Source organism: Penicillium psychrosexuale (assembly GCF_028828465.1).
Source record: "Penicillium psychrosexuale strain IBT 29551 chromosome Unknown utg000003l, whole genome shotgun sequence".
Lineage (NCBI taxonomy): Eukaryota > Fungi > Ascomycota > Eurotiomycetes > Eurotiales > Aspergillaceae > Penicillium > Penicillium psychrosexuale.
The window spans coordinates 4,370,927-4,382,947 of record NW_026643188.1 but is presented as its reverse complement, the minus strand read 5'-3'; the positions used below and the strand labels follow the sequence as shown (position 1 = coordinate 4,382,947).

General features: G+C 47.3%; 4 protein-coding genes across 4 annotated transcripts; 3 read left to right on the top strand and 1 right to left on the bottom strand.

The window, feature by feature from the left end:
* Positions 1-556: 556 nt before the first annotated feature.
* On the bottom strand, positions 557-2,179 carry N7518_005510 (uncharacterized protein; the record flags this gene model as incomplete). Its single annotated transcript, XM_057186437.1, has 1 exon — positions 557-2,179. One exon carries the CDS (start codon positions 2,177-2,179, stop codon positions 557-559), a length of 1,623 nt encoding a protein of 540 aa, XP_057043207.1.
* Positions 2,180-3,324: 1,145 nt separating this feature from the next.
* Positions 3,325-3,892, top strand: N7518_005509 (thioredoxin family protein; the record flags this gene model as incomplete). Its single annotated transcript, XM_057186436.1, has 3 exons — positions 3,325-3,367; positions 3,473-3,551; positions 3,601-3,892. The coding sequence occupies 3 exons, from the start codon at positions 3,325-3,327 to the stop codon at positions 3,890-3,892; spliced, it is 414 nt and encodes a 137-aa protein (XP_057043206.1).
* Positions 3,893-4,521: 629 nt separating this feature from the next.
* Positions 4,522-4,964, top strand: N7518_005508 (uncharacterized protein; the record flags this gene model as incomplete). The annotated part of the gene is made up of 2 exons (XM_057186435.1): positions 4,522-4,683; positions 4,737-4,964. The coding sequence occupies 2 exons, from the start codon at positions 4,522-4,524 to the stop codon at positions 4,962-4,964; spliced, it is 390 nt and encodes a 129-aa protein (XP_057043205.1).
* Positions 4,965-7,023: 2,059 nt separating this feature from the next.
* N7518_005507 (putative ABC transporter) lies at positions 7,024-11,646 on the top strand (the record flags this gene model as incomplete). The annotated part of the gene is made up of 4 exons (XM_057186434.1): positions 7,024-7,414; positions 7,468-8,025; positions 8,082-11,551; positions 11,617-11,646. The coding sequence occupies 4 exons, from the start codon at positions 7,024-7,026 to the stop codon at positions 11,644-11,646; spliced, it is 4,449 nt and encodes a 1,482-aa protein (XP_057043204.1).
* Between the last annotated feature and the right edge of the window lie 375 nt (positions 11,647-12,021).

Sequence of the window (12,021 nt, the reverse complement as noted above, 5' to 3'; positions counted from 1 at the left end):
TCGGTGGGAAAAGTCGCGGTGACTATGCATTAATATTTACTTGTAAGAGCCATAATGACCTGTCGGAATTCGCAACGCCTGATTTGAGAAATAAAAAGGTAGTGTAGATCGTTCGGGGTTTGCGGAGGCTGCCGAGCCGCTTAGTTCAGGTTTTTCCCGATTCAGTCGGCCCTCCGACCGAATCAGGGCCGACCGAATCGGGAAGGGATGTGGACACTTCGGTACAATTAGTTCAACAGACCAAAGCATTGTTCAGGTGGGATCAATGAAACCGCGAAAAGGACAGAGATCCGATAGAGGTATTGTCAAAATAAATTTTACAGCTTTTTTATATATATATCAGGTGATCACTGCGGTTCAAGGGATATTGAGTTCATAGCACTCTATGTAGGTTATTCCCTATCATCTATCTATTGGAGGTTGATGTTGCAAGTTTAGAGCTTAGAGCTTAGAGCTTAGAGCTTAGAGTCACACCTAATAATCCCGAGCTATATATACTATAATTTATAACTTTTATGACATTCAGAGCCAACTGACCACGCTTCAGAATCATTCATCAAGCTCCAACGTTTCCACCTGCCATATTCCGTTTCTGAGAGGGAGCAATAGCTCTATTTTTGGGTAATGACGTTTTCCATGCCTTTATTCCTGAGTCAAAACCCTCGTCAATCTGCTCCAGTGTAATTCCAGCAGTCTCTGGCACGAGCAAGAAGGTTAAAATTGCGATGACGACGGTGACACCGGCATAGAAATAGCCCACGTTGGGACCCATGTCTCCATAACCCGCACCTAACATGTAAGGCGTCCAAAATGTTGCACCAAAGGCAAAGATACCATAGAACACTGTTGTATTGGCTTGTCCATAAGTGCGTAGTGAGACGCTGTGCATCTCCACAGAAGATAGGTTAGCACTCGCAGCAATAGTCCCACCAAAAACAAAAGCCCACAAACACAGAAGAACGACGATAACTATCTCTGCACTTGTATCCATTCCAAGAGCGGTGCTCACAGAGGAAAGAGTGAGCATGCAGACAGCCATGACAATATAACCGGAAAGCATGGCAATTCTTCTTCCGCCGTATTCCACAATGAATGGACCGAAAAATGATCCTCCTAGGATACACAAGCCGATGATAACATTGATCAAATATGGGTCACTGATGCCAACTCCTTTGAGGAAGAGTGCAGCGTATGGTTGTACAAATTGGATACCAGTAATGGCGATTCCAACCATGATCATAGCAGATATCATGGTACGGCTGATATGCTTCCTGCGATAGATATCAAAGCATGAGACAGATTTGAGGCTTGCACGCTCGATTGCAAGGTTGGTTCTTATATCATCAATCTGCATGGTGATTTCCGGCGAATATGGACTTTGGCAGTATAGCACGCCGAACGAGCTGCGCGCCTCCTCCTCTCGGCCATGTATCATAAGCCAGCGCGGCGACTCGGGAAGCATCAAAATTCCAGCACCGAGAATAACCCCCAAGGGTATTTGGCATAAAATGGGTGTCTTCCACTGCCAGTCATTGGTTGCCTCTAGACGAGCAGAACCTGCACACACCGCGGAAGCAGCAAGATTTCCCCCGGCAAGTCCAACATTATACAACCCTAAGGACAGGCCGCGCTTGTTGGCGACAATGCACTCGGAACCATAAGTGACGCTGGATACAATCAACTGTCCAACTCCCACAGCACTGATCGATCTGCACACCATGTAGCGCAAGAAGCTACCGCTGGTGCCAAGCATTCCAGCAGCACCGATAATAGCCAATGTACATCCAGCTTGGATTGACCCCCTGCGTCCGAAGTATCGACCGGTCATGCCCGCAATCGCACCTCCAATGGCAACGAACAAGAAGTTGAGGCTGATAAGAGATTGTTGTAGTGGCGTCAATGAGCAATGTCGAATTTCGGCATACGTATTCGGGTCTATAACTTGCACGCAGCTTCCAAAGGCGTGTTTGTAGGACGGCATGATCAGCACCGTACCGGCGTAGCCGTTGTCGAAATTCGAGATCCATGCGGCAAACGAGACCCATAATGAAAGACGCAACATCGATCCGGTCGTGCTTGGAGCATTTTTTGTGGTAATGTTTCGGGTAATGGAATCGGTGAGTGTGTCATTAGAGCTCAACCCAGGCTCTATTTTCGGAATTTCGTGTCGCAAATCCATGCCAAGTAGGTTTGAGTGTATAGATGGGGGTTATTGCTTGCTCCTTCAGTTTGTGGCTATTCACGATGAACATATGGACCGACGGCGGACTACGGAGTATATATGAAATCTTCGCTCCTGTGCTACATTCCAGGGCCGAAACATACATATACAGCTTTTAGAAAGAATGTGAGACATGATTTTTTATTGGGGGCTGTGATAAGGCCTGATAGAAAACGAAGAGATAGCATAGACTACAGCAATCTAAGCCAGTCGGAGAATTTACAGACCGAAAACATTCCAAAGTTCAAGATCCTCGCGTTGGGAGGCTGATCAAGGATCATCGACTCTTCTTGAGCTTAATAATAACTAGATTTATCCTGTACCGAAACTAATGTAGCTCCTACATATTAAACATCATGCAAGAGTTCAAAGTCGGATAATATTTTGAGAATTTGCCTTCTACCCAACCGAAGGCCTTATCAAAGCTTGTACATGGGAAATTTGTCTTGTTCCTTTGAGTCGTTTTCACAGCTAGCATTCTAGCTATAACAAATAATGTGGAAATAGCTATAAAAGACTCCCAAAAAGACGTATAAGCGGCCGACTATTCTTGTTCGCAAGAATGAAGAACGGATCACGCCCCCGAAAATGAGAAATAAAAAAGCTCTTTATGGCTCGGCCCGTGAGGGATACTATAGGGATGCATTACCGTGGCGAAACCTGCAATCAAGATAATCTGGTATGCTGGCCCGGGTCCGCTTCTTTTTGATATTCATTACCCTTGTTGTCTTTGTCGACGACATATTACATATAGCAGGATTTTATACTAATTAGCTTTAAAGACAATGTATCAAGTACATAGCTTTGCTTCTAGACCTTCGAAAATAGTACGTGAAAAAGCAAGCGCATCACACACTATTTGTCCGGTAGATAGCGAGGCTTATTGGTGGCTGCCGTTATATTAAACTCGCCAAGTTTCCAATGCCCAGATTTGGCATGATCGGAGTAAGACACTTATATGCCCCCAAGGTACTTGAGACCTCATGATTGCCCCTCAAATGTCGTGATCACGTACCTCTAGATAGGGCATAGTTTCAGGTCACGTGCTGCGCCAAATAACACGACGCTCCACCAAAGACCTTGAGAACCAGCGACATCTGAAGATGGAGCTCAAGACCGTTCTAATCCTCACTGCGATATACATTGGTAAGTACTGCCACGCACTATATCCTATGATCCCAACCTTCGTCCACCAATAGCTTTCGACCACTTCCAACAGAAACAAACAACCAAACACTAACCCCTCACAAGCTGTCCGTCTCTTCTTTAAGTCGCGCAAATCTAGCCCAGCAACCATCATGTCTCACGGAAAGGTCACCGAGATCGACAAGTAAGTATTGATTCTCCCCGCAGTGTATTCAATCCTAATCTCCGTCCAGCCAAGTCATCTTCAAAGCCCTCACTTCCTCCGGCCCCGTCGTCGTTGACTTCTTCGCAACCTGGTGTGGACCCTGCAAGGCCGTCGCTCCCGTCGTCGGCAAACTGAGCGAGCAGTACGAAAACGTTCGTTTTATCCAGGTGGATGTGGACAAGCTGCAAGGTGTTGCGCGGGAACTGAGCGTGAACGCTATGCCCACCTTTGTCATTTTCAAGGACGGCAAGGAGGTGAACCGCGTTGTTGGCGGTGACATGAAGAAACTCGAGGCGCAGATCAAGGCGGTTTTGGCATAGACGCTTTGCGCTTTGTTCAGGTCTACCAGTAGCCATTGAAAACCTCGGAGTGGAGTACATCCATGGACTTATACCCGGGAATTGTATTTACGTCAAGACTAGGAGTTAAACTCCCTTCCTACTTCTCAAGCCGATCAACCCCTCCTTATGCTCCTTGTGCCTAGAAACGTCGAAATACTTCAGGCAATGGCAGGTGCGCCGGTTAGTAGGGCATTCTAATACGTGGTTAGCGAAGCACTTAACAAGCCCTTTGGGATCGCTTAGAAAGCACCTACTCCCGGAGGACCCAGACAGAGAAGATAGATGACTTTATTGTCACGTGCCACGGGCTAGAGCGAAAGACCAGAATTCTAGTACAAAGCCTAGGAACCGCACTCACTGTTGTACACATAGTATGGGCTGACTCCTCACGTTTATAATCTGTATAACCGCCAAGAAATGCGAATTATCAACCGAGGGCTCATCCCAATTAGGTGTATTTTGACTTGTTTGCGGTATGGTAAAGCCAGGGGCTGTGGGGCATTCTCCGACGACGCGAAAATCCCGCGACAATATATGTACCGATCACAGTCTGGCTTCAAACCCTGGTTTCATTTTCTCCCAGGCCATTTTTTCTATATATATTCAACATGTCATGCAGCGATTGCTCCACAGAAAAACCCTCCGATAAATCCCCGTGCAAGTCTAGCCTAGACCATGACGGCTCTCTTCTGCAAAGACCTTTTCAGTTAGTCGTTAAATATCTACCGGAAGGATCCGCATTGCTTTCGTCTTCGTGTTGTTGGCTACCAGTAAGTTCTTTTCCATGTTACTAGGCTGTTGAATGTATATGCTAAGTTTTAAGGCTGTCCTCGATTTTCTCTTTGCGGGTTCGGTGGCCACTGCTGGAGTCGAGAAACTGCGAAATACTTTTCTAGCGATTTCTATTCTCACCCTTATCTGGGGTGTGTGGCGCGAGGGACTTAGTCGTAGAATGGTGTGGCAGATTGCGATTTGTGTCGGTTTGTCGGCTTGGGAGCAAATGAATCAGTGGGCAAAGGTCGATGGCAAGGAGCATCACAGCTGCCATTAATGGGCGATGGTCTCGGGATCGGGATGAAGAATGCGACTTTCTTTTTTTCTCCCTTTACTACTATGATGGAATCAATACCAATAGAGCGCGGATCTTGTTCAGCAGATTATGGTGTACAACATTGTATGTAAAGACCATTGAATGATCTACTTCGCGAGAATCACTCTGTGTAGAAGGCCGCTTCGATCATCAAGAGTGGATCCTCTTTCCTCTTTAATGCTCTACCTACAAGATCGATCTGCATAGGGTATAGAGTCTAACTGAGAAATTGAACCTCCTCATACACGCGCACATTCAAGCATCTACCTTTCCGTACTGATATCAGGCGGCTTAGTTTTCATAAGACTGCTGCAGATGACGCTGAAACTTCTCAGGCCGTGGACAAGGTTTGAAGGGAATTGCTTTCTATCTCTCAAATCAATCACGCAATGCGATGCGCATGAGTATGGTCTCAATGGTGGCGATGCGGATTGCTAAGAACATGGTGGATGGCCGGAGTTTAGGTCGATCTCAAGGACCCGCAGTTTTGAATGGCGAATTTATCGATCGGCGCTGGATTTGTCGCCCCATTGCCATACCATTATCTACGTTTGCGCAAGTATGAGAAGGTGGACAACATAGGATCAAAATAATCTACTGTGCCAATAGTGATCACCCAAAATAAATAAAGTTTTAGTCACTAGCGCTAGTCTCCACGGATCCATGGATCACGGGAGACATAGATTGATAATTAGTAATCAGTATCCACCTATCACGTGATTCATTCGGCCTTTCTTTTAGGCTATGCGCTTAGTGAACAGGACTTAAAGCGGCAACAAATTAGGAAAATCTCGGACCGCTTGAAATCCAGTTTATGAGATGCCTGCGGATAATTTTGCGGAAATATCAAGAACACTGATTGGTCTCGAAACTCCGAATATGCAAGGCGGCGCATCTGCTGCACGTGGATGCCCAATAAAGACATGGATCGTGTTTTGCCTATAAATGTGCAAAGTAGGTTATCTAAGGTTAAACGTGTCAGATTCTCGAAATTTTGGCCTTCTATGGAACTTTGCACAGGAGAAACTAACGGTCACCCGAAGATATCCCGGAGCTAACTAGATGGGTGCTGGCGCGACGCGTAGGAATAAATTTTGCGACTGTCTTCTTGTTTTGCAAAGAGGGAAGACAACTAACTACAACATAGCAACTACGGAGTATTCGAGGCTTTAGTTATTAAGTCCAAGTAGATGGAAGTCCACACCTTGATGATCCTGCCAAGTATAATCATGTATACGGAGTACAATATAGGAAAATATGCGAGTTTGTATCCGCTATAAACGGATCATACGCAACACGATATGGAACATTGATGTACTATGCAGGGTCTATCCATGTTCAATAATATGTACTCCGTACTTTGTACGTTGTCTTTGCCTCCACCCCGTAAAGTGGAGGGCACTAATTGGTTCTTCTCCACAACAGTAGGTCGATAAACGATCCGTGCTCTTCGCTGTTTGCTCTAGAACGAGATTTCCTGCACGATATGATTGAATTTATAATCATCTGCAGAGTGATCACGACTCATCACGAGTCATATCGACTGGGATTGCACGCTTTAACCCCGTTTAGGAGCCCGTCTGCTTGGCATCTTCAAATCTGGTCACTCCACCGCGGAATATGCCGTCCGTGGAGGCTTGCCCCCACATTTGTTTGGGCTTTGGGGGGCTTTGCTTGGACGCAAATTTCATCCGACGCCTAAATCTCCAACACCGCTAGTTTCCTTAACCCCGAAAAAAAATTAGTTCTAGCGCGTGGTGGAGCCTACGGAGACGTCGAGATACTACCCAACTTGAGCCAAGAATCATTCGGGCTTAGCTTCTTCGCTATCTTCTAGCTTCCTTTTTTTCTTCTTCTAATGCTTTGTTTCAGGGGCTTTCTCAAACGTGGATAGTCTTTCACATTTCTTCCCTGGAAAGTACTTTAATATTCAACACACAGGGGAGTACCCGTGGACGTGCTTGCCGTAGAGTTTATACGGCCTCGGCACACCTTCACATCTTTCCTTTTGAGATTTTCAATGAGAACCATTGAATCGGACCACAAGCTGGCCATGGCGGAAACCAGCAGCAAATCAGATGTGGATACCTTGGATTCAAACAGCTATGGACGCCAGCTGGAAGAAATTCGCATCGCCAACACGCCGGCCGATACCTCGATCCAGACGGGTGTCGATGTTATGACCGCCGAGAAAGACTTTTCTGATTTGAGCAAACAATTCTCCAGCATATCGCACCGAGCCCACAGATTATCTAGACAAGAATCCCGAGCATCCAAGACGGGAGTCACCACTGAAGATATCGAGAAAGCTGAGGGTTCAACTACGTCGGATGATTCATGGGACCTGGAGACCACTCTCCGTGGCGATCGTGTCGCTTCCGAAGAGGCTGGAATCAAGGACAAGCATATTGGTCCGCAGACACTCAACACGGAGAGGATAAACAAGTACTGACTGTCTTCCTAGGTGTAATCTGGAATAACCTGTCAGTTCGTGGAATGGGCGGCGTCAAGACATACATCAAGACATTCCCAGATGCAATCATCGATTTTCTCAATGTACCCGGAACACTAATTGACCTCTTCGGATGGAGAAAGAAAGGCCAGGAGTACAACATATTGGAAGGTTTCCGGGGTCTCACACGGCCTGGTGAGATGGTCTTGGTCCTTGGGCGTCCCGGATCAGGCTGTACGACTTTCCTCAAAGTGATCGCGAACCAACGGTTTGGATACACCGGGGTAGATGGAGAGGTGCTCTATGGTCCCTTCGACGCGGATTCGTTCTCCAAAAGATTCCGCGGAGAAGCCGTATACAATCAAGAGGATGATGTTCATCAACCTACCTTGACTGTGAAACAAACCCTTGGATTCGCCCTCGACACGAAGACCCCTGGAAAGCGCCCATTTGGTGTGTCGAAAGCCGAGTTCAAAGAGAAAGTGACCAATCTGCTTCTGAAAATGTTCAATATTGAGCACACTGCCAACACCGTGATTGGCAATCAGTTTATCCGTGGTGTATCTGGAGGTAAGCAATCTATTTTAGGTGTGCAGCCTCATCGCAATTGACGCTAATTAGAATAGGCGAGCGGCGTCGCGTGTCGATTGCAGAAATGATGATCACCTCTGCGACTGTATTGGCTTGGGATAACAGCACTCGTGGTCTGGATGCCTCGACTGCCCTCGATTTCGCCAAGTCCCTACGAATTTTGACCAACATATACAAAGCAACAACCTTCGTGTCACTCTATCAAGCGTCCGAGAACATCTATAAACAGTTTGACAAGGTCCTGGTGATTGACAATGGCCGTCAAGTATTCTTCGGTCCTGCATCCGAAGCACGATCATACTTCGAAGGCCTCGGCTTCCGCGAAAAGCCTCGTCAAACCACCCCCGACTACTTGACAGGATGCACCGACCCTTTCGAGAGGGAGTTCAAAGATGGAAGAAGTGCCGACGATGTGCCATCCACGCCACAAGCGCTGGTCGAAGCCTTTGACAAATCCGTCTTTAGTGAAAGACTAGACCAGGAAATGGAATCTTACCGCGCCCAGATTCAGAAGGAAAAGAAAATCTACGATGATTTCGAGATCGCTAATAAAGAGGCAAAGCGCAAGTTTACTTCTGAATCATCTGTATACTCGATCCCTTTCCACTTACAAACCTGGGCTTTGATGCAACGGCAGTTCCTCCTCAAATGGCAAGACAAGTTTGCATTGACCGTCTCCTGGGTTACCTCTGTTGGTATTGCCATCATATTGGGTACTGTATGGCTCAATCAACCCAAGACCAGTGCCGGTGCTTTTACCCGAGGAGGTCTTTTGTTTATCAGTCTGCTGTTCAATGGCTTCCAGGCGTTCTCGGAACTTGCAGCCACAATGATGGGCCGCTCAATTGTCAACAAGCACCGTTCATTCACATTCTACCGACCCAGTGCACTTTTCATTGCACAGATCATCGTGGACACTGCATTTGCCATCGCGAGGATCCTCGTATTCAGTATTATCGTTTACTTCATGTGCGGACTGGTTCTCGATGCTGGGGCCTTCTTTATTTTTGTTTTGATTATTCTCGAGGGCTATGTGACTATGACAGTCTTCTTCCGAACCGTGGGATGTCTATGTCCTGACTTCGATTATGCCATCAAGTTCGCATCTGTCATTATTACATTCTTCGTTCTGACGTCCGGATATCTTATTCAGTGGTCTGGCGCTCAGGTGTGGCTGCGATGGATTTACTTCATCAACCCCTTTGGTCTTGGATTCGCTGCATTGATGGTCAACGAATTTAGGCACCTTACTTTGACATGTACCACGGACTCACTCGTGCCAACTGGAGCTGGTTATACCGACATTGCACACCAGGCCTGTACTCTAGTGGGAGGCGACCCTGGGTCGGCAATTATCTCGGGCTCCAACTACATCGCACAAAGCTTTAGTTATCTGAATGGTGATCTTTGGCGAAACTTTGGCATCATGATTGCTCTTATTGTTGGTTTCCTCGTTTCAAACTTATATTTCGGAGAAACACTGCAATTCGGTGCAGGCGGCAAGACTATCACTTTCTACCAGAAAGAAAACGCCGAGCGCAAAGAGCTAAATGAGGCTTTGATGCAGAGGAAAGCAAGCAGGCAGGCAAAGATTCTTCAGTCTGATGCAGGATCAAACCTCAATATTACCTCCAAGTCCGTGTTCACCTGGGAGGACCTCTCTTACGTAGTTCCTGTACCCTCAGGTACCCGACGTCTTCTGAACTCTGTCTACGGCTATGTCCAGCCTGGAAAGTTGACGGCACTCATGGGAGCATCCGGTGCAGGAAAGACAACGCTGCTGGACGTTTTGGCCGCAAGGAAGAACATCGGTGTGATCACCGGCGATATCTTCGTCGATGGCAAACCTCCAGGCACCGCGTTCCAAAGAGGCACATCTTACGCAGAGCAACTTGACATTCATGAGGACATGCAGACGGTACGAGAAGCGCTACGCTTCTCTGCGGATCTGCGCCAGCCATTCAAGACCCCCCAATCGGAAAAGTACGCTTACGTAGAAGAAATCCTCACTCTCTTGGAGCTGGAGAACCTGGCAGATGCAATCATCGGTACACCTGAAACTGGTCTCTCGGTCGAAGAAAGGAAGCGAGTCACAATTGGCGTCGAACTGGCGGCGAAGCCTGAGCTGCTTTTGTTTCTGGACGAGCCTACCTCTGGTCTGGATGGCCAATCTGCCTGGAACATTGTTCGTTTCCTTCGGAAGCTAGCAGCAGCAGGACAAGCTATTCTCTGCACTATCCACCAGCCCAATTCCGCCCTATTCGAAAGCTTTGATCGTCTGCTCCTACTCCAAAGAGGAGGTGAATGCATATACCACGGTGATATCGGCCATGACTCCCAGATTCTGCTGGATTACTTCCGTCGCAATGGAGCCGATTGCCCCGCGGATGCTAATCCGGCTGAGTGGATGCTTGATGCCATCGGCGCTGGCCAAACACGTCGGATCGGAGACCGTGACTGGGGTGACATTTGGCGCACTTCTCCTGAACTGGATCAAGTCAAAGAGGAAATCATTCAGATCAAGCAAGATCGTGCTCAGGCCGTGCGTGATAACCAGGACGAGAAGAAGATTGATAGAGAGTACGCTTCACCTCTCTGGCACCAGATCAAAGTCGTCGGTCGGCGAACACATCTATCATTCTGGCGCTCGAAGAACTATGGCTTCACCAGGCTTTACACCCATGTTGTAATTTCCATCATCACGGGTCTTGTATTCTTGAATCTCGATGACTCTCGTTCCTCGCTGCAATACCGCATTTTCGTTATATTCAACGTGACGGTGCTACCAGCAATTATTCTCCAAATGGTTCAACCCCGGTACGATATGGCGCGTCTGATCTTCTACCGCGAATCAGCATCAAAAACCTACAGCCAATTTGCCTTTTCACTGTCAATGGTGGTCGCCGAAATCCCATACAGTGTCTTGTGCGCCGTCTGCTTTTTCCTCCCCTTGTACTACATCCCAGGGTTCCAGACCGAGTCCAGCCGGTCCGGCTACCAGTTCTTCATAATCCTCATTACCGAGATGTTCTCTGTCACTCTGGGCCAGATGATTTCAGCCCTGACCCCCAACAGCTTCATTGCGTCTCAGATCAACCCACCGGTAGTGATTATCTTCTCTCTATTCTGTGGTGTTGCAATCCCCAAGCCGCAGATGCCAGGCTTCTGGCGTGCATGGCTATACGATCTAGATCCATTCACTCGTCTGATCGGCGGAATGGTTGTGACAGAGCTACAGGGACGGGACGTAGTTTGCACAGAGTCGGAGCTGAATCTGTTCAATGCCCCTGATAACCTCACTTGTGGCGAGTACATGAAGCCATTCTTTGACCGCGGCGGCAACGGATACATCGTCGACGACGCGGCGCAGGCTTGCAAGTACTGTGCGTACAAGGTTGGAGAGCAATTCTATGCGGCTTTCAATATGTCCTTTGATAACCGGTGGCGGGACCTGGGCATCTTCGCAGCATTTATTGGGTCCAACCTGATCGTCTTGTTCGTGGCGGTAAGTGGATATACTATATCTTGGTTCTACATTTGTAATTGTGATACTGATTGATTTTGATACAGTCTCGCTTCTTGAACTTCAACCGGCGATAGACACATGTGCAGCCACATATGGCCTTGGTAATCCCCGTCAAAAAGTTGACTAACCGTCTAGTATCTTTGCGTAGAAGATCATTCCCATCAAAACTGCGATGTGTGGTTCAAAATTTAATTCAAATATTTCTTTATACTATCGATAACTCCTTAGTCGGACTCTTTGGGAAGTAATCTAATTTTAGACACCGGAATCTTCGCATAAAGAAGAAACATTCTCAACTCTTAGCAATATGGTCAAATTCATCTCAATATGGATTGGCCAAGTGAAACATCTTCATTGCGGTGGTGAACCATGATACTCTTTGCAGCTTCAGCCGTTGAGACTTGTTTTCACAACTGTCATCTTCGGCTGTCATGGAAGCTCGGACGCCA